The sequence below is a fragment of the Fundulus heteroclitus genome, chromosome 12 (assembly GCF_011125445.2).
Source record: "Fundulus heteroclitus isolate FHET01 chromosome 12, MU-UCD_Fhet_4.1, whole genome shotgun sequence".
NCBI lineage: Eukaryota > Metazoa > Chordata > Actinopteri > Cyprinodontiformes > Fundulidae > Fundulus > Fundulus heteroclitus.
Genome location: NC_046372.1, coordinates 8,000,775 through 8,025,504, shown reverse-complemented (window position 1 = coordinate 8,025,504; position 24,730 = coordinate 8,000,775). Strand labels below are relative to the sequence as shown.

At 40.5% G+C, this 24,730-nt stretch overlaps 2 protein-coding genes across 4 annotated transcripts in view; one reads left to right on the top strand and one right to left on the bottom strand.

The window, feature by feature from the left end:
- The window catches only part of fancc (FA complementation group C), a 47,953-nt gene extending 28,420 nt beyond the window's left edge, over positions 1-19,533 (top strand). For both annotated transcript variants that reach the window (XM_021320258.2, XM_036143875.1), the window contains exons 9-15: positions 1,175-1,230; positions 1,345-1,444; positions 7,044-7,119; positions 8,633-8,738; positions 11,726-11,900; positions 14,573-14,785; positions 18,081-19,533. In XM_021320258.2, coding sequence (XP_021175933.2) covers positions 1,175-1,230; positions 1,345-1,444; positions 7,044-7,119; positions 8,633-8,738; positions 11,726-11,900; positions 14,573-14,785; positions 18,081-18,224 — 870 coding nt within the window. In that variant the 3' untranslated portion in view covers positions 18,225-19,533. The remainder of the gene's footprint in view (positions 1-1,174; positions 1,231-1,344; positions 1,445-7,043; positions 7,120-8,632; positions 8,739-11,725; positions 11,901-14,572; positions 14,786-18,080) is intronic.
- Positions 19,534-19,830: 297 nt separating this feature from the next.
- The window catches only part of aopep (aminopeptidase O (putative)), an 82,707-nt gene continuing 77,807 nt past the window's right edge, over positions 19,831-24,730 (bottom strand). The window contains exon 12 of one of the 2 annotated variants that reach the window (XM_036143873.1): positions 19,831-20,367. The gene's annotated coding sequence lies outside the window, so the exon portion shown is untranslated. The remainder of the gene's footprint in view (positions 20,368-24,730) is intronic. The other variant, XM_036143872.1, reaches the window with a different exon arrangement.

The window sequence follows — 24,730 nt, the reverse complement described above, 5'->3', positions numbered from 1 at the left end:
TCTGGGTCTCTGGAAAGCTTCATGGGGCCCCTAGTATCTTGTAGGACTGTGTGGGATTCTTCTGCACAAAAACAAAAATAAAAAGTGAGGAAATCAGAGCAGACCGGGCTGTCTCTGTCTCCTTTGGTGCCCGCCTTTCCCTCACTTGTTTAAACTACGAAAATAGGAAACATAAAAATGTGCTCGCATTCCTCATTTTGGCTTTTCCTACCCCCTTCTGATCCACGGAGAGGGCCCAATAACAATAAACACTCACTTCCTGGCCCAGACTGCTAAAAAAAAAAAGAAGAAAAAAAAACAGGATGTTTGTTGTGTGCTGTAATTGACTCTCCTTGAAGTGTTAGTCGTAAGGTATGGAGGACGATGCTTAAAAAGCAGCCATTGGAGCCCACGATACTTCACACGAGGATATACAGCCTTGTGCCAGGGTGAATAATTAGTAGGTCTTCTTAGAAATCAAAAACTTGGAGTATTTTGAGGATGTAATTACACTATATGAACACTTGGTGGAACCATTTATGTATTTCTTTAATAAATCTGACAGGTACGCTGTACGAGTTAAGGTCATACAGTCTTATATATCTTACATGCATCAAATTAAGTCCTAACTCTTAAGACATCCTAAACCATTGACACAAATAGCTTTTTCTCTGGCTGCCAGTAAATCAAGCAGAAAAAAAAAAAAAAAAAACAACAACCGAGCCATACGCATGCTTCTCTTCTTACTGTATTGCTCCGCCGGGGTAAAGCCTGTGAGGTATACGACATGTGAACCACATGGCCCTACACGAGATGCGTACCGAGGGCCGGATAATTAGGGACTCGGCGAAATGCGCAGTGCAGCTGTTAAATGTTTGCGCTGGGGCGTTTTAGAATGTGTTAAATCTGAAACACATGATTAGTGTGGATTAGGAGGAGATGAGGAAACGAGATGAGCGTGTGGGTGTGTTAGGGAGGCCTGACAGAGTGGGAAACCGAGTGTTTAATGAGGAGAAAGTGAGAATAGAGAAGCTGTTATTTTAAATGTATTTTTTTTTTGATAGTCCAACAGTGCCACCCGGTGGCTGAACACTCCTGTTAAAAAAATACTATTATTTTTCATATTTTATGAACCTTCTGAATTTGTATAAGTATGTTTTAACATATGTGGATTTGTGTTTTTAATGTGTTTTAGCCTAAAGCCTGTGCTCAGCACTGTTCAATATTCCTGGTTGCAAACGACATCTTCAGGTAAGTTCCATGGATTTAATTTGAATAAAAAATAAAATAAATGATTCAACTGTGTTACGTTTATCTCTGAATAATATGTGTGTGGATTTTTTTTTGTTTTCTCTTCTTCCCCAGGACTGTTCTGAAGCAGGCTGAAAGAAACGAGTGTGTTAAACATGTTTTCCAAACCTTCACCAAGTGCTTCTTGAGGGAGCTGTCACATCTGCAGCCTCAGGTACAGCTGGTGGTTACTCCCCCTTTAAAAGGGTCTCATAGTTTTTTATTCATAAGGTGTTGGTGTTCCCCATATTTTTTACAGTGACAAATAAGGAGATTTAAGAAAATTGAAATGTGAAAAGGTACAAAGAGTTTCTGCTCACAATCAAGGAATTTGACTTTGGTCCCACTTTGCTCTCTGTGTACATGCATTTTAAATAGAAATATCTAAATTTGGTGGGAGCGCCATTCAGAAGTATTCATATCCCTTGTAGTTCCAAGTTTTTTCAGGTCACAAACACAAACTTCTGTATTTCAGGTGACCAGCAAACACAATGAAATGGAAGGAAAATTATTCTAGATGTAATCTTTTAACAGGCTCAAATCGAAAAAGTGTGCCACACATTTGCATTCAGGCCATTACCCGGCCTTTCCAATACAATGTTTAATCTCCTTTCACTGCAATTTTCTCAGCTAGAGTTTTGGGGTATGTTTCTGCCAGCTTTGCACAGACACAGACTGAGATGTTGCTCATTCCTCTCTGCAAAATAGCAAAGACTCAGTCAGATTACATGGAGAACATCACTTTTCATGTATCGCCACAAAATGTTACTTAGAGAATATACTTTGATAATTTAAGTAGATCTATTACATAGTGCACATATGGTAATTTTTTTATATTATCTGTTTCAGTTGGACTGTATGATAGTTTTGATTACTGTGGAGTATTTTTGTTTCTTCTGTTTTAAATATGAGCTTACTTTTCAGTCTGTTTTTTTACTATTGTTATGCGTATGCATGGTTCCACTTTCCTGTCACTTTGCTGCTGATACATCTGAATCTCCCCACTGAAAGACAGTAAAACGTATTTCTATTATTATTATTTGTTTAGTTTAATATTATTTTTCTGCTTCAAAGTGAACCTCTGCCCTCATTTTAAGTCTTTTGGAGGCTCAGGGGTTTTCTTTCAGGACTGCATTGTTTAGTTCCGTAGAGCTTTCCATCAAATCTCACTTGCTGGCCTGTCCTGGCTGCAAACTTCCCCACAGCCTGATGTTGCCACCACCACATTCCAAGATGCATCAAGGTGATGTGCCGATTTTCCACCACCTGTGCCAAAATGTGAAAGTGTAGTCCCCTCTGAACAGTGCAGCTTGTTCCACTTGTTTTCTGTAGAAAATGCTAAACCGGATGATGTAAGGCTTTCTTCTTTATACTCTTAGACTAAGATACTGTGGCGTGCATGCCTTTTGTCAGTTCCTCTTTCATCTACCAGGTTACTGTGATTGATCTGGGCTGATTCTCTAATGATTAGAGACCATGCCAGACCATGGGTTTAGGTGGATCCATGTCTTGGTAGGTTTGAAGCTTTTCTAAACGATATGGAACGGTGCTATGTGAGATGTCCATACCTTAGTATAACTCTATACTTCTCCAAACACTGAGCTGTCTGCTGTGTTGCTTGGCTTTGGTTCCTCAATGTTCTCCAACAAACTTCAGAGGCCTTTATAGAACAGCTGTATTTATACTGGGCCAAACTTACACATAAGTGGACCATACTACTTCAAAAGGCAATTGGTTGCCCTGGATTTTACCTGCTGTATCAGAGTAAAGTGGGCTAACCTACATCTACATATTTACAAATACAAACCCTTAAAGTGTGGCACAACGCTTCACTACCAAACAATGCTTCACTGCCGTTAGGCGGCAAACGCCCCATTGCACTGCTTTATGTTTGTCTGTCACACTAAACCCCAATAAAATATAGTGCATTTTCTGCACTGTCATAAAATATGGAGATGTTCTACCTTTGCCGGACACTGTATCAACTATATCTATAGAGCTAGATCTTTCTGCCAAAGTAAATGTTTAGTAATTGTGATATCAGGGTTTCCCCCACCGTATGTACTCCTCCCCAGCCGGGCTAAGTATTGTATGTTTGTTTGAAATGCCTCAATGTTTGAGAGCGACATTACGGTTCCTGCCTGGGAGAAAACCTCCTGGTGTAAATAAGCTAACGCGCTAGCTGTTGTTAGCTCGACGCGTTTTATGTCTTTCTGCCAAAGTAAATTATTCTGCCAAAGTAAATGTTTAGTAAATGTGATATCAGGGTTCCCCCCACCGTATGTACTCCTCCCCAGCCGGGCTAAGTATTGTATGTTTGTTTGAGACCGACATTACGGTTCCCGCCTGGGAGAATACCTCCCGGTGTAAATAAGCTAACGCGCTAGCTGTTGTTAGCTCGACGCGTTTTATGTTCACGCTGCGCTTCTCCTTCAAGCTGTATGATGCAACGCTCCTCGCGCCTCCCCGTTCTGCTATCCCTTTGTCCATATCTGTGTATGTATAACATAGTGTCTGTATGAATCATCTAGTATTTTTCCAGTAACTACTTTCAACAGCTCTAACGACATGTAGCCTCTAACTGTTTTTGAGAGGATGCAGCAGCTTTAGCTTTTTTTTCATAACTAAAGTGAAGCATCTTTTATATTTAGTACCTTGAGAGACAGGATTTTCAACAAAATTCAGAAAGTAAGTGAAGATGGCTTTTAAACTAAAAGCCAGCTTATTTTTATTTTACACCCCAGCCTTCTTTGCACACCTAAGGCGGAGAACAATTTCCTCCACTTGGCAGGAAAATCCACTGTTGATGAATCTTCGCCGTCATTATCACTTCATCTCCAGCCGAGAACCCCACTACTCACACCACACACCCCGCAGCTGACACCTCTACTCGAGTGACAGCGAATTCAAATGATTAATTTACACGTAACACCTTTGCCCAGATAAATCGCCTGCAGTGATTGGAGAACGTGCTGCTCTGCTGCGCCATTATGTACTTTTGTCCAAACTTGCAGCCCTAAGTGCACTTCTGTTGTTTTATCGACCAATTACAAAATCCTGGATGACTGTAGCAAAGCATCTGAAACCTGCACTTGCGACATGAATTTCAGGAGGCAGGCAGTAGACGTTTTCTAAGTAGATAGGCATACTATCTGCTATGTGAATCCAGTTTATCCCTCTTTACCTTTATTCAAAAGTACAAGGCTGGTAATGTGGCTTTAAAGCTTGAAAATTTGTGTAATTATCTTTTTTTTGTTTTACCTTCTCGGAGTGAATGAGTTTGTAAGTAACATTGAGATGAGCTTTTATTTTTTTTATTTTTATTTTTTTTACATCTTATTACCTTTTCCAGGCACTGAAAGGCTGAATTTCTGAATACCCTGTACTTTTTGTGGTGATAAGCATCTAAATGATAACCTTGTGCGTTGAATTGCTGCCTCATAATTCAAGTTTAACTTTTATGGCATCAGTAGTTTTGCTTTCAGTTCAATGCCATAATTTAAAAAGAAACTCACTTTGATTTTTTTTTTTTGGCTTTTAATCAACTTAAGTTTAAAGTTTTAAAAAGGGTCTGAATTTAACTGGGTAAATGTAATAAAAATGACACTGGCTGACACTTTAAATAACATCTATTTAAAATAGAATAATAACTACCCTGATTTGGCAAGTCCACCTGGTATGGATGTTGAAATAGAGCCCAGCTAAGGTGTTGCAGATGATTAAAAAAGGCTGTGAAATAACCTTTTTGTGCCAATGCGGAAACCAACATTATCGTTGCTGTGGTTTGTGGAAGATACTGTAATCAATAACCCAAATAAGCACTGTTTTCCATTTAGATTTTTTTTTTTATTAATTGGCTAGTCTAAATGCCTTTTTTGTCCAAAAAAAGCTTTTTGTTCCTTCCTTTCTTTTACAGGAAACCTTCACAATAATTGCTCAAAATAAGATAAATATAGCTAAAGACTTAGATATGTATAAACCTTCCCCTCTAGAATGACTAAAAAATTTAATTATCTCTTTATTAGGGTTTTTACAAATAAAAAATCCTAGGTGTTCACATTGTCAAGTCTTGCCCAACGACAAAACAACTGAGACGTTCAGAGCAGGGATTGAAACCGGCAACCCACTGGTTACAGGACAAACAGCTCCTGCACCACGGTCGCCCCAAAAATAAGTCTTGGTTCATTCACAGTTCCTCAGTATCAAAAAGAAATGTTTCTCTCACACTTTTTACTTAAATCATAATAATTAAGAGGATTGACAATAAGTATGATTTAGATTTCCATGTAACCTAAACATGATCAGGTTCATTTATTCTTTTTGAGCTTGCCTGGTTTACATTAGATCCGTTTAGACATTAAAGATTAAAAGTGATCGTCTGCACAAGAACACGCTTGCACGCCATTATTCAGATTTACGTGTCTAAACGTTAATTCATCAAAAGGAAATTGTGACAGAATGTACATCTAACTTCAGCAAGAACACTCTGCAGCTTTATTTTATTTTAAACTAACCTTATAACGTACAGGACTGTCTCAGAAAATTAGAATGTTGTGATAAAGTTCTTTATTTTCTGTAATGCAATTAAAAAACATGAAATGTCATACATTCTGGATTCATTACAAATCAACTGAAATATCGCAAGCCTTTTATTGTTTTAATATTGCTGATTATGTGTGGGGTATTGTGAAGAAGAAGCTGAAAGACACCAGAGCCAACAATGCAAATGAGCTAAAGGCCGCTATTGAAGCATCCTGGGCATCCATAACACCTCAGCAATGCCACAGGCTGACTGCCTCCATGCCACGCCGCATTGATGCAGTAATCTGTGCAAAAGGATTCCCAACCAAGTACTGAGTGCATTAATGGACATTTTCAAATGTTTGATTTTGTCTTGCTGTTATAATTTTTTTTTTTTTACTTGGTCTGAGGAAATATTCTAATATTTTGAGATAGGATTTTTGAGTTTTCTTCAGCTGTACGCCATAATCAGCGATATTAAAACAATAAAAGGCTTGTGATATTTCAGTTGATCTGTAATGAATCCAGAATGTATGACATTTCATGTTTTCTAATTGCATTACAGAAAATAACGAACTTTATCACAATATTCAAATTTTCTGAGACAGTCCTGTATTTTCAGCCATCTTATCAGTAGTTCCTGGGTGTGTTCTCTTTGAATGGCCACGCATGGCACTTGTCCTGCTGTAGCTTACAGAGCATTCAAACCCCCATTTATTGTTGTTTGACTTGAAGTACCTCAGCCCTTTGGCTCCCTTTAGCCTTTGGAAACCTGAATTATTTGAGTAAAACAGGCGCATTATCTGCAGCAAGCACAAATGCGTGGAAGCAGCGCTGCAGAACTGCGCTGAAAGGCCGTCTGGCACAAAACAGTTGAGCACACCGTTTATTCATAAAAGATTTTGTGTCGACTAACAGTAGAGGCGGTTTATTTAGTTAAAGCGATCCTATTGATTATGAGCAACCCAAATGCATATTGTGCCTTTTCTAGATAAAAAATGTATGTGCGCTCTCAGGAGTAGATGGCAAGGCCAAAGTGTTTGTATGGACCTCTGTTTCAGTTGTCATCGTCACACAGCGCTAAGCATCTATTACATGCTACATTACACATATGCTTCAACAATATCGCCATTATCACGCAGTCTACTTCTCAGGGTGCCATTTGGAGAGCAAGGATGCAGAAATTGACGTAAAGTCTCTTTTTTTTTTTTTTCTTCCCCTTCTCAGAGAAGAATCTTTTCTCTCCTTTTCAGACATCAGCATCTTTGAAAGCCTTCTTCCCACAGTCTCCTCCAAGTCTGCTGCTTCCTCTCCTCACCATGCCTTCAGGTCAGTGTGCTCGTACGTTCTCACCGCGTTTGTCTGCCTTAACTCCTGGAAAAAATGCACTAAAGTCTCCAGCGGGGGTATTAGCGTAATAAGGTGTTATTTAACAGCGTGTAAGCCGTTTTTTTTCCCCCAACAAAAACGAATGAGCACGTTTTGTGTCTTCGTACTCATTAACACGGCTATACAGGAACTGCTAAAAAAAATAAAATAAATTCTGTCAAAGTTGAAATGATGCGAGGTGTCATCAGATCTCGATAACCGATTCACAGGTTTTAATATCTAACGTTGCTGGCTCATGGGCTTGTTCATGATCACAAAGAGGCCCATGCAGATGTTGGCCGGACTGCGCCGAGCATTACCAGCTCCATGTGGGGGAATGTGTACGGCTGAGGAGACGCAGAGTAGGTGAGCGCAGGACTGCTGCTTATCAGCGTACGGCCAGACTGGCCCATAGGCAGGAATCAGTTGCATGAATGCAGCCATTTAGGGACACACTGAAGCCCAGCCAGAAATCACAGTTAATTATTACTCTGTGTGTGTGTGCGCTGAGGGCTAATATGTCACCAGGGAGTGAATAGAAATGGTACTGTAGAAAGGTAAAAATAACCGATGTTCAGGCATCCTGTGAACGAGTGGGAAATGCGCACAGAGCTGTTTTTTTTTTTTAATGCGCGGCCCGAGCTGGAACCTCAGGTACCTGGTAAAGTTTTCGTTGATCTGAAATGTCATCATCTTGGGGTTTCAGTAAAGAAGTTTGTTTGTTAAAAGGGAAGTATTTTTCCACAATATCTGACTAACTCTATCCTTGCCATAAACATCTCGATATCTTTCTTCTACCTTTGTAATAACAAAACACGACAAAACGAGCTGATGAAAATTTTGATCAAATGTGCTTTAACTGCAGATATTTTAGCTACTTTATTAGTTTTTAGTTCCTAATTTTTGTAGTTTTTGTCACTTTTCATATTTTGCATGTTCTTGTATGTTTGTGAAAGTTGCAGTGTAGATAAACTTTACCCAGAACAATAAAACAAGTTAAACACAACAACATTGACATCATTAATATCTCCTTTGCCACTTCATGTCCCCATTTCAAACCAAACCTTTGCTATTTAATCCCTTCCTTTATACATTTTTGCAGCTATAAACAGCTTGTAGGTTGTATTGTAACTGGAGATAAATTGTCATAGAAATGCTTTCTCTTCTGCTATAAATCTAGCTTTAAAAAAAAAAAAAAAAAAAACGCCCGAATTTGCCTATTGTGGGACAATAAAGGTATTCCCTTTCTATTCTCATCCCTGATAACTCCTAGTCATAGACTTTATTTAGGGGAGCCACAAAACCAACAGTTCCAACGCTCTATGGTTAGAATATAGAAAAGGGGCGCTCCCTCTTGTGCTTAAAATAATTTGAGTATTAAAAAAATCACGATTTTACACTAAAATAGGTATTAATCAAAAATAGTAATTACTTTCAGCTAAATGCTTTTTTGTTGTTTTGTTTTTTTTTCCAGAAATGCCTCAGGAGGCTTTGAAAGATCACCTGGTGTGGGTCAGCAGCTTAATACAGCAACTGGCTGAGGAGGAGGAGGAGGAGGAAGAGGACAGTAGAAACATTAGGTGAGGAAGAGAGACGCGCAGAGAAATCATGCTAATGCTCGTCTGCCTCCAGATCCAAGCTGAACATCTGTGCAGTGTTCTTATTTCCATTAGTTGCCATTGAGATGGTGGTTAGTCAGTAATTTTCCCGTTGCATCATAGTCGAGCGGTCCTGGAGCACCGTGTGGCTCCTCCAAGCATTCATTAAAGACCATTAGCTTTGGGGGGGAAGAGCACTTTGGAAAAAAACACACGTTGTGGGGTCCAAGAGGGAGAGAGGAAGAGAAGTAGTTCAATGCAAGAAGCAGCGATCATGGAGAAGGTGCACACTTTAAATAACACATACCACATTGTTGTGGGAAAAGAAAAACAACAAAGGTTTAAAGCGTCTTGGATGGGCTCACTTTGAGAAAAGGAAGATAGGGAAAACACAGAATAAAAAAGCAAAACAGATGATGTCGTTAAGATGGAGACGGCTGACTTGATAGCCTCTAGATGCGGTTTTGAACGGGGCCCATTATCCCCGCCGCCGCTAGAGTCTGAAGCTCCATTCAGAAGTCTCTAAGCGAGCCAGCAGTGGTGAAGTACTGCTGCCAAGGCCCTGCAGAGGGCTGCTGCTGTTGGTATGTTGGAGCCAAGTGGAAGGGGGGGGGATGAGGAGGAAAACACTAATGATGGTGTTGGAGGAAATCTGAGAGAACCGTCTTTAAAATTCAATCTTCCCGTTTCTCTCAGCTTTGCGTCGTCTGCCGCGGCGTTTCTGTGTTCAGATTGGCTTCGCATGTCTTCAGTCTAAATCATTTCCTCATGACATTTAGGATTATCGTAACGGCTGATTTCTCAAGTCATCATAAACATTCAGAACACCAATAAATATAACAAAAGAGATGTTTCTCTCTCATAGATTTTCTGCAGAGCAGGCAGCCATTTATATTCAGCTGCTGTGGAGATGGCTTTCATTTCCTGTGATTTTTTTTAAATGTTTTTATTGAATTTTTTTTTACTGTTAATATAATACTGTTAAAATAATTTTCAGGGTTTAGATTTAAGAGATGAGGCCACTTTTTTCAGGCTTCTCATATATTTCAGGCTTTTGAGTTCATTTTTACGGGTGACTGAGGTTGAGGAAGGCCACATGAAAGCTTATTGCGACCCGGCTTTATCCGATCCAAAACCGGTTGTGATGTTTGTTGGGGATGTTTTTTTTTTTTTTGTTTTGTTGCAACACCCAACTGTGTCCAATTTTCAACCCTCTTAGCTGTTCATTTTGAGAGGAAGTTGATTAATTTTTTGTCATTTTGTCGTTATTCTGTTCACCTTGTGCCACACACTAGTGCCACTGGTAGTAAAACAAACCCCACAGCATGATGCTGCCACCTCCATGCTTCTGTTCTTAGGTTTAAAAAGCTTCCCCTCTACCAAACTTACTTCTTATTCTTGTGGCCAAATAGCTTAATCTGTCTGTCATCTGGCTGTAAAACATCTCCGGAGGGCATTTGGTTTGCCAAAATGGGCACCTGCAAATTTCAGCCAAAGTTCAAGGTGTGAATTCACAAGTTAGAGCTTCTTTTGTGGTCGGCAACCTCTGAGTCTGTGTTGATGCTAAACTTGCTTCATTAAGAACAGTAGCGCAGGAATTACAGCCGTTCCCAGTTCACGGGAGTCTTAAAGGTTCCTGGTTTCTGAATCCTTGTTGGAAGATTCGGGCCCACTTCCTTTAAAGTTGGACTCATTTGGGCGTGTCAACATTTGAAAGATTACAAACACATCAAACCTGGAGAAAGCAGACCAACGTTAACACCAACTCTACTGAATGTTTGTGAACTATGACCAGAAGGCGGGTCTGTGCCAGGAAACCAACACTCGCTTCGAATTTTAGTAAAAAAAGTGGTCTAAGGTGGAAAATATCAGAACTTTGTTGATTGCCACATGAGGTGAAGGTGCAACCTGGACATCCATGGACATTTAACCAAGTTTTAACGGAGACCTATGTATTTATTTTAGGCCTTTAAGTATAACTTTTTCCCTTCATGGAATAAAGAAAATTCACAATAAGTTCAGACTCAATATTACCCCAAAAGAAATGAATGGTTCAATTAAATCCTAAAGGGCTCGAAAATGAATGACATTCATGGCCATGACAAGTGTACTTCTCATCAGAACTGTAAATGTTGAATTTACATTGTGTCTTATTTTAAATTATGTTTGTGGGAGGTTTAAACAAGCATAATATCAGAATCATAATCCACCAGTGGCCTCTTTGATCGCTCGTCTATAACATTTCTGTCAACCATTTATTCCTGTGACACATTCAAAGTTTAAAAGCATTATCTATGATTTCTTTTTTATAATGCTCATTTTATTTTAATAAATATTATTTTAGTTAAAGCAACACAAAGTCAGTAATTGTCGTGATCATTTGGTCAGAGCCGTGTAAATCTGTGCGATAACTCATTGTCTATCAGTCACTGTAGGTGGGACGGAAACACTGATGGTGAGGTTCGTTTATGAAGCAAGTATGACTTTACTAACTTCTGCCATCACAAATCTAATATTTTATTTAACCCCGCATCCCATTTAAGTTTGATCTTAGCCTCGGGGCATGAGCTTGTGCGAAAACAGTTGGCCTAACAATTATCACTGGTACTTTTTAACGGTGAGTTTGTGTGCAAGTGGGAGATCCCAGTGGAAAAATGGAGCCTTGGATGGGTTCAGTGCCAGGGTGTTAAACCAGACCACCCAAGCCACCAGAGTTATGAGCCGTTTACTGCTCTGTTTGCCTTGCACCTTTGTCTTATTCCACTCTGATACTTGGTTTTCAAACAGACATTAACTCACTTTTCTCATGCATTTCAAGTTGAAAATAACTACTAAGAATAAGATTTTCACCATCAAATAATTACAGGGAGTGTTCTCTGCCATAAAACTATTTTTTTTCTCCCGAAATATCCAAGAAATATTTATTGAGCTGCTTGCCTGTGCTTGTTGCTCTTCCTCCTGTCCTGCAGAGGGCACCACAAAGTGTTCGAGGCGTGGCTCCTGCTGGTTCAGTGCGGCCACTGGGTGCAGGTGGCGGCCCAGCTGCTGGTCACATCGGGGCCTGAGGACTGCGCTCCCCTCCTCTGGCTACTGACCTTTTATCATCACCCCACCAACAGGTGGCACCACAGAGCTTCACAGCTGGTGAGCATTTTCTCATAAAAAGGCCCCTCCAGTGCCTTGCAAAAGGTCTCGCATCACAGCCACAGATTTCAATGTGTTTCAATTCAATTCATTTAAATTTTGTGCCAATTCATGAAACATGTCATCTCAAGGCACTTTACAAAGTCAAATTCAATCATATTATACAGATTGGTCAAACATTTCCTATATAAAAACCTATATTTCATCTGGGTTTTGTGTGATAAACAGACACAAAGTAGCTCCCAGTTCTGAAGTGGACAGAAAGTGATGCAAGTGATGTTTTTAAGCTTGTGTACAAATGAAAATCTGAAGGGTGTGAGACATAAATCATTGTATCATGTCATCATGGAAAACACTCACTGTCAAATGTGCTATATAAATGTATGTTTTCCACCCTTTGAACTCTGATAGCCTTAATTACATTTCAGTGCAAACTTTCCGAAGTCACCGAAATTAGTAAGAAGAGTCCACCAGGGTGTAATTCGATCTCAGTGTAAATCCAGTCATTCTGTGAAGGGTTCAGGGGTTTCTGAGAATCTTCTAAAAACGAAGAGAATTTGGCTTAACTGGAAACCGGCTGTCCAGCCAAACTTACAGGCCGGGTGAGGAGAGCGTTAGTCAGAGGAGCGGCTCTGGATGAGCTGCAGAGATCCGCCGCTCATCCAGAGAACTGGTTGACAGGACGCATGCCAAATGGGGCATTTTTTGGGAAAATGTGAAGAAGAAAGTCACTGTTGAAAGAAAGCTGGAGAAGTTCCTGTTTGCAGTTGGCTCCAAAACAGGCATCACATACAGAACCTGTGAGAAAAACGTTCCTAATAGAGGAATGAATTACAGATGGGTAAATATTAAATTAATTATCATCATCCTCAAATTATATTCACGCTCACACTTACTTCCTGACCTCTCCTATAAATTACCGTAATGAATGGTAGAAAAATGCTTAATTTATCTGAAAATGCAGCTCCAGTCAGGGAAGTTCAACAGATTTTGTGTCCTACAAAGTCTTACAGATAAGAGCAGTTTCTATTTTACTGAACCATACATACATTTTGTATTATGTGCCACTGATATAGGATTTAACCTATATCAGTGGTTTTATCTTTGTTTGTGTTGGATGGTGGGGGTCCGGTCCACCACAGTGGAAATAAACTCTCAGCTTTCATGTGATTTTGTTCATTGTGATGAAGTAATGTTGCTTTCATCATCTGTAATATCAGCAAATAAGTGTGGCACTGCACATAACCCTAAACTAGTGAACATCATCTGCCGGCCCACGGGCCAACACTGGCCCACCAGAGCTTTCAATCCGGCCCCCACAATATCTGATATATATATATATATATATATATATATATATATATATATATATATATATATATATATATATATATATATATCAGATATTGTTAATTTATTTTATTTTACGAAAGCATCTGGCCCTCATTGTCTGCCGAGAAAGATTCTGGCCCTCGGACAAATGTAGTTGATGTCTCTATGCCCTAAAGTCTCTATACCCTGCATTGTAATGTGGCGATGGCAGCGTCATGCTGTGGGGATGCTTTTCTCCAGCAGGGGCTGGAAGGCTGGGCTTTGTTTATGTGAAGATGGGAAGGGCAGTGCTTGAAGAAAATCTGTTGGGGGGGGCAGCAAAAGACGCGAGACAATAGAGAATGTCCACCAGCCTGCAGGTCAGCGACCTTAACCTACCGCCACAACTTTAAATGGAGGGGTTTAGTTGAAATGGCCTAGTCAAAGTCCAGGCCTGACTCCAATTGAGAAAAATCACGGTAATTGCTTATTTTCACACATTTCGCCCAACTTAACTTTTCTGCTTCCACTTCACATAAATTCTCTACTTTATGGGATTTATCACAAAAATCCCACTTAAATACATAGATGTTTGATTTGCAAGTCAACAATATGCAGAAAAGTTTGAGGAAATGAATACTTTTGCAAGGCACTGTATTCCTTTGTCATTGTCCTCTTTGCACGTCAGTTTACCACTTGATGAAGACGCTCTGAAATGCGACGCTGGCCTCGGTGTTCCCCTTCACCGAGGAGTTATGAGGTACTCTGAACTGCAGCCGCGTTACGCTGCGCCGCCGGAGCCAAACTGTGAAGAACAACAGAGTTATAAGGGGCGGACATTTGTTTTGGGAGCCGAACGGACTCTTGTGTGAATAAAATCTCATCATGTCTGCGCAGCGTCGTAACTCAACAGGGCAACAGTGGGGAAGGTCTGTTATTTTGCTCCAGACAGGTGTGGTGTTCCTGAAAGCCAAAGAGCCGATACAGAGAAGGGAGACACATTAAAGAATAAATAATGGATGACAACACCACCCTCCCTCCCTCCCTCCTCTCTCCCACGCGAGAGGCATTGGAGAACTGAAGAGAAGGAGGTACAGAAGAGCGAGGGGAACTGGGTGAAAATGGGAATGTAGTATTGATTTCTCTGAGCGTCTGGCCGGCTGGCCTGAGGTTTGTCTTGGTGTCTCCTGTTTGTCCGCCTCCCTTCACAGCCCTCAGAGACGCTCAGCCGTCTCACCGCAATCACCAAGACGTGCTCATCTCGCATTGAGCTGCCCTCCTCACTCTTTTCAGAATTCTGAGTGTGTTGATCTCTGTTTGCCTGAAGGTTACAATAAGTCCCATGAACTCCTCATCCCCAGGTGCAGGCCAAAGCGGCGTGGGACCACCTGTGCAGTCTTTTCTCAGTCGCAGGTCATCCTCGTCCTGCCGACCGCCTGCAGTCGTTCATCAGCCTGCTGTCGGCAAAACCGCGGCAGCCGCCACTCGCCCCGCCACTTGCCCTTAACCTCATGGTTAACTTTGCTGTTTTCGGTCAACTGCCACTGAGCACATCAACAGAGATGATACAGAAGGTGGGGAAATGATGTTCCTTATAACCTCTTTACAACCTGCAATTTTTTTAATTTCTAACATTTTAACAATTCAATTCAATTTTATTTATATAGCGCCAATTCATGAAACATGTCATCTCAAGGCACTTTACAAAGTCAAATTCAATCATATTATACAGATTGGGTCAGATTATACAGATTGGTCAAAATTTTCCTATATAAGGGAACCAGTTGATTGCTTCAAAGTCCCGACAAGCAGCATTCACTCCTGGAGAAGCGTAGAGCTACAGGGAGAGTCGTTTGCATTGTCCATGGCTTTGCAGCAATACCTCATACTGAGCATGCATGAAGTGACAGTGGAAAGAAAAACCACCCATTAGCGGGAAGGAAAACCTCCGGCAGAACCGGGCTCAGTATGAACGGTCATCTGCCTCGACCAACTCAGGATTAGAGAAGACAGCAGAGACACAACAAGACAGACAAAAAAGCACAGAAGCACACATTGATCTAGTAATCTGTTCTACATTAGATGGTAATAGCGGGTGAGCCGTCTTCCCTGGATGATGTCACAGCTAACAGAACGTCAGACCAGGTGTGCCTACTATGAAGAAAAAAGAGAGAGAGCAAAAAATTAAATGATGAAATGACAACAAGTCATTTCAATGTAAGGCAATGCAAAACTGGAGAACAGTAGAAATCAGTAGTGAGAAAAATAGCCCCTGATGTCCTCCAGCAGCCTAAGCCTATAGCAGCATAACTATAGAGATAGCTCAGGGTAACATGAGCCACTCTAAGCTTTGTCAACAAGGACAGTTTTAAGATTAGTTTTAAAAGTAGACGGGGTGTCTGCCTCACGGACCAAAACTGGGAGTTGGTTTCACAGGAGAGGAGCCTGATAGCTAAAGGATCTGCCTCCCATTCTACTTTTAGAGACTCTAGAAACCACCAGCAGACCAGAAATCTGGTGTATTTCATCTGATAGGCCGACACAAAGTAGCTCTTAATTATGTAGGGAATAAGAACTCGTGCTTTCCAGACTTCATTTTAAATAAATACACTATATATGGAGTACAATATATATGTGTACTTATATGTGAATATGTTATATTCAACCCACTTTACTCTGGTGCCTTTAAGTAAAATCCAGTGGTCAACCCGTGTGTTATCCAGCTGTTCTGTGAAGGCCTCAGATACAGATTTGTTTCAACATTAGCGAACAAACCTCATCATGAAGCCCAAGGAGTAATTTAAAACAGGGTTGGGTGCTAAAACAATATCCCAAGCTTTGGCCAACTCACAGAACGCTGTGCAATCCGTCATTAGAAAATGGAAAGATTATTGCCCAGTCTCCAACTGATCTGACGGGGCAGGCAAGGCGAGCATTAACCACAGAAGCTGCCAAAGTCCCCATGGTAACTTTGCGGTTCCTATTAGTCATACACTCCAGAAAACGGGCCTTTCATGGAAGAGCGAAAGAAACGGCGATAATGTAAGGCACTCAGCAGACGTGTACACGTGGTGCTACGGTCAGAGGAGACCAACGCTGAATGTTTTTGGGAGGCATGCAAAATGATACGTGTTGCTGAGAACTAACACGGCACATCAAAACAAGCTTCACAGGTACACACTGCTGCTCTGTTTATCGTTTAAAAGCCATATAAAATACGTCGCCTCTGGTTATGTGACAAAATTAAGAAAAAAAAAACGTAAGGGGTGTGAATAGTTTTGCAAAGCACTATGTCTGTCAAACATGCCACAATCATAGAGTGATGCATTTCACACTGCAAAAATAGCTAAAATTAAAAAAATATTACTTGAAATGAGAGTATTTTTCTTTGATTTGAGCAGGTAAATAAGATTATTTGCCATACGATTTTTACACTTAAAATAGGAACAATTCATCTCCATCATCTTATTTCAAGTGCAGTATATCTAATTATCTTATTTTAGGGGTAAAAATACTCATTCCGTTGGCAAATAATCTTATTTACCTGCTCAAATCCAGGAGAAATACATTAATTTCAAGAAAATGTTACTTATTTTTAGTTCTCTTTTTGCAGTGCATGACATGTTTAACAGAGGCCAGAAGGAAGCAGAGCGCCATAATCTATTAAAACGTTCCCTGTTAATGTGATGAACAGGTTTGGTGGTTGGGCTCAATATAGCTGAAGGTTCACAAGCACTGATACAAACTTTGGGCTATGTGAAGACGTCGGATTTAAGCTCTTTATACTCGTAATAATGTGATTTGTAACAGTTCAGGTACTATTACACATCCTTTTTATGAACTTCTAGCACCAAAACCAACAGTACTTGTTTTTATTGAACCTGAAAAATAGTCACAAATACATAAAGTAAAAACCCTTAATGGAGTTATTCCCCCCCCCACCCCCATTTCCTTTTTCTCCTTCAAATGTCTTGATTGGCAAGCTTGAACTTTTGAAAGGCTTTGGAAAACATTACCACCATCATAGAAATTAAGCACAGAAATATTTGATTTAAAAAAACAAAAAACATTTGGATCTTACATGCAGATAAAATAAAGAGCTTGAGGGGAAACAAGTACTTCTTATAAAAGGTTAGTTAAATTGAATATCTCAGTTTTCTAAAATAAAAAAACTGTTATTTTTCTCTTCCTTTCATCTTATCATGTACTTATTATAAGGGGCTGATAAGGTTGAAACTCAAAATGGACTGTTCTCCTTTATTCAATCAGAAACTGGTTTAAGGTGCGGCTCCTTGTGTGCCTAAGCAGTAACGAGGGATGAAAGAAAAAGACCATCTGCGTAAAATAAAATCTTAACCATCATCTTGGTTATTTAATGGTCGCAGTACACTAAATTTTGTTATATTTTGCTTCCAAGGGACCAGACCTTTTTCAAATTACTCAAATTGGTTTTCAACGATATTTCTTCAGGCTTTCCAAAAAGCCTTTGGAAACTGGCTCCTTCTTAAATTCATTTTCCACCCGCTCCTTATACCCAACTATTTTTAAGATTTCTTTTCAAATTAATTGTTAAACCACTTTAAAGGAAGCTATGAATCATCGGCGCATAAAAAAAAAAAAAAAAAAAAAACATGCTCGTAACTTTAAGGAAGGAACTGGCAGAGGGAAAAGGTGCTTTTCTGGGTTACTCAGAGGTAATTGTGGGTTTTCAGAAAATATTCCTGTCAAAATGAAATCCCTCCTTATTCATACAGCAGTTTGATGAGACCAGATCTGTTCTCTTTTTTTTTTTTTTTTTTTTCTCCCCTCTTCAGCCGCTCATTGTCGATGACTTGTTGATTATGTGTGTGTGTGTGTGTGTGAGTCCAGGTGGTGGATCAGTCTGGTCTGTGGGACGAGTCGACACGTGTTCTGGGCTCGCTGCGCCTCAGACTAAATGACCGAGGCTGCGTCGCAAATGACAGAGTTCGTCTCAGGATCGAGGAACTTCGCAACACAATGACACAAATGTAAGCCAGGGTGCACTCTGACGATGGAGGGCCGCTGCTAACAACACGGCCAGGGCAGATTACAGGCCAGCGTTACAAACACACACACGCGCGTATGACGGCCGCATGGCCCACCAGGACCGCCGGAGCACACCATTGATCCCAGCAGCTGCGTGTTCGCGTCAGAGTCCGCCGCCTCGCCGGGTTTCTTCAATATCAATCCATCACACTCCACAGGCTGAATGCAAGAAATAGGTCAGACACAAAGGAACGCCCAACATCATCAGTTTATTTATTTATTTATTTTTGGCTTTGCCTTTGCAAAACCTGCTATGCAATGGAGTGATTTGCTGTATCTCATAAATTGTAAACAGTTCTGTTTGTGCATCTCAATTTCTGTGGTTTCATTCCGTGTAACGGTGGAAAAACTGCACTCATAATAAACCGAGTTCGCTGCTGTGAGCACACACTGTGGCGCATAAGCTCCTGTTGCAATGCACCCGACATGTTTTTATTTTTAGAAGAATAATTCATTTTTCTTGATATTTAGTTTTAATTGGATCATTTGTATTTAAGTTTAATGTTGTATACCTGGAAAAAGAGGAAAACAACTCTCTTCTTTAATGTATGCTTCAAGATAAGAGATGAATCTGTATCACAGCCCAATATTTCAACTATTTTGTTTGATTCAGTTAGGTTTAGCTTGAGTTGTGGTTGTAGCGTCCAGCTCATTCACCTTCTCAGAACTGCAGGGGTAGTGGCAGGAACAGGGACTTTCTTTGTTCCCTTGTTGGATAAAGTTGTAATATTTAACTTTCATTTAGAAGCACCTTTAACAGATATGTCCAAGTTCACTTTTCAAACGGAAAACTGGAAGACACAAGATTTGGAAATCAAATTCTGACAGAATAAATGGTTTGTTAGGCTTAACAAGTTATTTATTTTCCTTAATCTGAAAAGCTATAATCTTTAGAAGCAGCGTGTGTTACATCTGTCTGGACCAGACTGAAACTTTTGCCAGGGCGAGCAGGTCGTTGCTTTATTTGTGGAGCAATATTTGAAATATTTTTATTTTCAAGTTGTCCCACAAACTTGGGTGACGTCTCATGTATAGATTGCTGCAACTTTCTAAAAGGCAGCACTGCATTTCTTACATTAAGAATGTTACATTTTATCCTGTTCCCTGAATAAAGCTGAGTGAATATGGAAGATTCTTTCATTCTACTTTAGAGATAAATACATTTTCTGATTGCTGTAAGGTCTGTGTTACTTCTAGTAAAATGAACACCTGCACTCATTTTTACACTGACACACAAATCAAGAGCTGAAAAAAACACCACTGAGTGGACCGCCTGCTTCATTGGATCATCAGGCAACATTAAGTATAACCTAGAAATGTTGAACCTGCTTGGCTACGTTTCCCTAAACTCTTACATGGGACTGTGATATTATTTGTAGTTTTTTATGTTGATGTATTTTGGTTTTATTGTGCAGTTGCCATTATTTACATTATTACAGCCCGTTGTGTATAAAACTAATTGTAACGAAGAGGTTAGCTGGTGTAGGTTTTAATCTGTGAACTGAAAACACAAGAAGCAACTCGTTAATTTTTGTGAAACAATTTATTTTTCCACTTTAAAAAGACATTTCTATCTGACTAATATTCATGAAACCAACACATAAAAACAGAAGAGCCCTGAGCTGCCTGCTACTCAATCTTGCAGATGAGAGTGAAGTCAGAAAAGTTTGTGAAATTTACTCTTCCGTGAAAGAATTTCCAGTCTAAACTCCGGAGAAGCAGGTCGTGATTTTAGACTAAACATTCGTGAACTCAACCCTAAACACACCTACGGCGACGGGAATCAACCCGAGCTCTCAGTGTTAAACATCGCTGAGCCTTTATCTGGGAAAGGCCTATTCCTTCATTAACATGAAAAAAAAAATAAAAATAGAATGGTGGATTTTATTTTCCCCCGACAACGCTGTTCCGCTATGAACAGCTTGGATCGTCTTGTAGTCGAACGCGTTGCCTGCAGCGCTCCAGTTGGCTGTAGAGGACAAAGGCAGCCTTCTGGTGTTTCTGCAGACTCCCAGGGAAAGACGGGCTGGGTGCAGCGTCCACGTACCTCCTCCGGACCAAACTCCTGTCTCCGTCCACTGTCTGCAACCTAAAGAAAATATAAAAGACACACACAATTGGAACATTACATATTATATCTAACCTGCAATGAATAATCCATAATAATCTGTGGCTGAGTGCATCAAACTGTACTTTAGTCTTCTTTCTCTTCATTGTTATTGCTGATGAGGAAGTTTTAACATGTACATAAGGTGCATTAGCATTACATAAGTCTCTTTTTTTATCTGAGGATTTCTGCCTCTGTTATTATGGAGACAGGTTGGATGGTGGTGCAGTTCTTGGCACTGTTGAATTGCAGAAAAAAGGGTCCTGGGTTCGAATCCTGACATGCGGCGATTCGGCATGAAGTTTGCACGTTCTCTCCGGGTACACCAGCTTCCTCCCACAGTCCAAACACATGACTGTTAGGTTAATTGGTCTCTTTAAATTACCCTTAGCTGTAAGCATGTTTTTCCATTATTTACTATTTACGTATCCTACAAGGACACGTGGTTATTCAGACACACGTTGTGTAGATAATGAAAAGATGGATTAAGGAATCATTGTCTTTCTGATGTCAGTAAAATGTCTCTCCTCCTGAGTTAATTCCTTGAAATTGAGTTCACAAAGTAACCATGTTGGCTTTTTTTTGTCTCACCCATTGTTGTAAAAAATGTAAAAAAAAAAAAAAAAAAAACTGGATATGTTTTCTGTAGGAAAACAACACACAGTTGTCCTCTGATGCAACACTTGAAGCTTTGAGAACGCCCCCAGTGTTTTCCTCACCGCCGTCTTTACTTTATCTACTCTCCATGGATGCGTTACTGCCGGTTATTGGTGCTGGTAACATTGTATGAACCTTTGTGTATTTAACCATGTCCTCCCTGAGCATAATCACTGACAAAACTGCAACAGCCATTAACCTGGGGGTTGTTTTTTTTTTGTTTTCCATATAAAGTACTCCTGGCTCAGGGATTCTGTATTTAGTATATTTACTCCCCTTAACAATGTGTACTCTGTTCCTTTTCTACAGAAAGTACTGCTGGTTCTGTGGTGTTGTGTTCACTGTGTTTTCTGGAAAAAGCCCTTGGCAAACCTTTGCTGCCATTAATGCTATACTCTGTTTTATTTTTCATAGAAAGTAGCTCTGGCTCAGTGTTGCTCTGATTTCTTTGTTCTCCATCCTCTAACTGTGTGGTGTCATCCTAAGAAATGCTCAACGTCACTCTGAGCTGCATAGCTAAGCAAAACACACAGGTACAGAAAGCTGTTCTGAAAACTGCTGAAAATAGTAAATTCTTGCACAAAAAAATGCCAAAGTGGAGTTATTTTTCCCAGTTGATCAAACCTAGAACTAGCGAGTCTAAATTCCTCTGTCTCTCAGCAAAACGTCTTGCCAAGTTTGAAGTTGTTTAAGATTAACAATACAAACAAATACGCGATTTACAGATCAGTTGGTTTATTTATTGAACAAAACTTTACCTTATTTCCTGATAATTGCTTCATATAATAGCTTTAATAGTTCAATTAAATAAGAGGGTTTGATTGTGATGTGCCTGTTGGGACCGGGTTCTGGTCCAGTTGTCGGTGGACTGGACTCCTGTTCCTGCTGAACTGAGCCAGTGGTTCTATAGGACTGATTATCAGCTCAGTAGGCACAGGAATCCCAGCCCAAGTTTCTTTCTCATCCAAAGCTCGCTGTGACCAGATACGGTTCTTTCAGTGGCTGCAGAACTGCCCTGACATCTGCAGTCATGAAATCCTTTGAGCGACTATTGTTGGAGCATCTGAAGGAGATCACAGGCCCCCTGCTGGACCTCCAGCACTTTGCTTCCTGCAGCAGGTGGGGTTAGGAACCAGCCATTCTCAGGACCTGAGCTGGTCCTCACACATGGACACTGTTCAGAAAGAAGGCCCAGCAGAGACCGGACTTCCTGCGGTAACCAGAGAAATACAACCTTCCACCGGAGCTGCTGGTCTTTTACACTCCCGTCATTCAGTCTGTCGCGTTCGTACTTCATCAACCTATTCAGACTTTGACCTTTAGGTCGACGCTAGAGGGCGCTATTTGTAAAAACCGGCCACCACAGAGACAGTTTTCCCCCCAGGCTCTCAGTCTGATGAAACATGTTCATACTCTTGTTCATATATTGATAATAATGTCTGTATTCTGTGAGCGCTGTAACCAAGGCTGGAAATTCCATTCATATTTTTGGGAACAGATTTCTCACGAGCTATTTTTACAGAGGCTTGAAAAAGGTGCAGTGAAATATAGAGCTGGAACCTTATTTAGTATAAAGTATACTGAAATAATAGATTATCAACCTGGTATAATAATAATCCTATTGCTAGTAATATTGGTACAATTCGCCACTCCAAAGACCACATGTCACTTGAGGCTAATGATTACCATCTGAGTCAGAACTGGCAAATAGCTGATCAAGTAATTCAGCCAGACTCAAGAATGACTTAACATTTTGTGTAGCTGCTGCAACTTGCGCTGCTCTCTCTGTTTTCTCCTTATATTCTGAGGTTCGTTCCCAGAACCGCTTGCAACACTCGGCCCCACCCTTTCGCATTTTAAATGGCAGTCAGCCAAGATTCAACAGTAGTAACCAGGTGAACAAAGTACGGTCCGATTCCAAATGTTAACAAGTCTACATTTTCTGAGATTAAGGGAGACCCTCCTATAATTTCCTTCTATGGCTTTAACTGAACTAAAGTTTCTTGATTGTGCCCATAATCGTGGCCAATAAAGCTTATTTTTTTTCCCCCATTATCCCTTTGATGACACAAGAGCAGCACAAACCTACAAGACACACGATTTTCATGAATTCATTTAAGATTGTTAGATTTCTGCGGCCGTCCAAACTGTTGACCAGTGGTTTGTGCATCCAGGCGGCCGCAGGACTTCAAAGCGCGAACAAGACAGTTTTTTTTGCAGGAAATTGAGGAACATAAATTAAATCTGAAGTACTTGACCGACCAGCAATAATATCGCCGAACTGATTTAATCTGCCTTTATCATACTGAAAGGAACGACGTGGAGGGATGTCTGACATTTTATCCAAGCTACTAACTCCTGCTCTGCAATGCCGGCATCATGTTTAAAAGCTCACAGCTACCCTTGTCTCCACTTGTGATTTATGAATAACTAGACCCAGCTCAGAGGCACCTCGAGTTTTCGGGTTTGCGACGCAAATGTTTTATAAAAGCTTACTCTCCAGCTAGAAGGTAAACCTCCATCCCAGTGTGGAGTCTTTTATGGCCTCAGACAGGTTTCCTTCCAGGATTGGCCTGTACCTGACCTGTCTGCCGTGTTCCCCATGAGGCTGGTGGTTCTCCCCTGACACCTTCACGCAACAGCTGGATTTATGCTGATAGGACTAATCAGGTGACTCCTGAACTTCTGCACTAGGTCTTATTTAGGGGCGTCCGGGTGAAAGGGCAGCACGAAAACAACTTTTTCTTCCAATTTAGAAACGTTCAGCTCTTTGTGTTGATTTGTTAAATAAAATCCTCTTGAACTATACAGAGGGCCGTAGTTGTGATGCGAAAAAATATAAGAAGGTGGCACGGCCAGTTGTGCGGGAGTCCCTGTGTAAACCAAACAAGGTCCACATCTCCCCACCACCTCTGATGTCCGCATACCGCCTCATTTCAGACTAAAGAATTTTCCAATCTGCTCTTTGAAATGCAATCCAATACATTTCGGCTTTTTGAAATGCACTTGACATAAAAGAGACAATCAGTTTAAACACACATGAGGAGAAGATGTGGGCTTTTTGCGGGGCAGATCAGTTTATTTTCGGAGGCTTTATACAGCGTTGCTTGATCCTTTGATGTGCAGAGAACCATTTCCCTTCCCATTAGAGAGTAATAAATCACCCTTTAGATACAGGCCCTGATGGCAATTCCTCTCTTTTTTTTTCACAGGCCTTTGATGGTCATTACTCTTTTAACAGGCCCTAAATATAGGTCTAAAAATGGCAAGCTCCACATGGCCCTCATTTCTAATTCACACATCTGTCCTCGTTTAGTCGTCATTTTGTCGCCGCGGATGTAGAGCGCTATAATACCTCCTCAGTCCATATATATTCTAGCAGAAGATAAAAAAAAAAAAAGGAACCAAGACTGACCAGTTTGAAATTCATTTTCAGCCATCTGTCACTGCTTAGATCAAGGAGCAGAGTGATGGAGACCTGCATTACAATTAGCCCGTTACACGCAGGGTTCCTCGCAGACCGCACACACACGCCGCAGCTGAAGTTAATGCTTCATGTTAGTGTTTTACACTCTTTAGCACACGTTCCAGCTGCAGATATCAACAGCAGATAAGCGCTCATAGCTGGAAGGATACTTTTTTTTTTTTTTAAGATTAGTTAGAACATACAAACTCATGAGCATCTCTT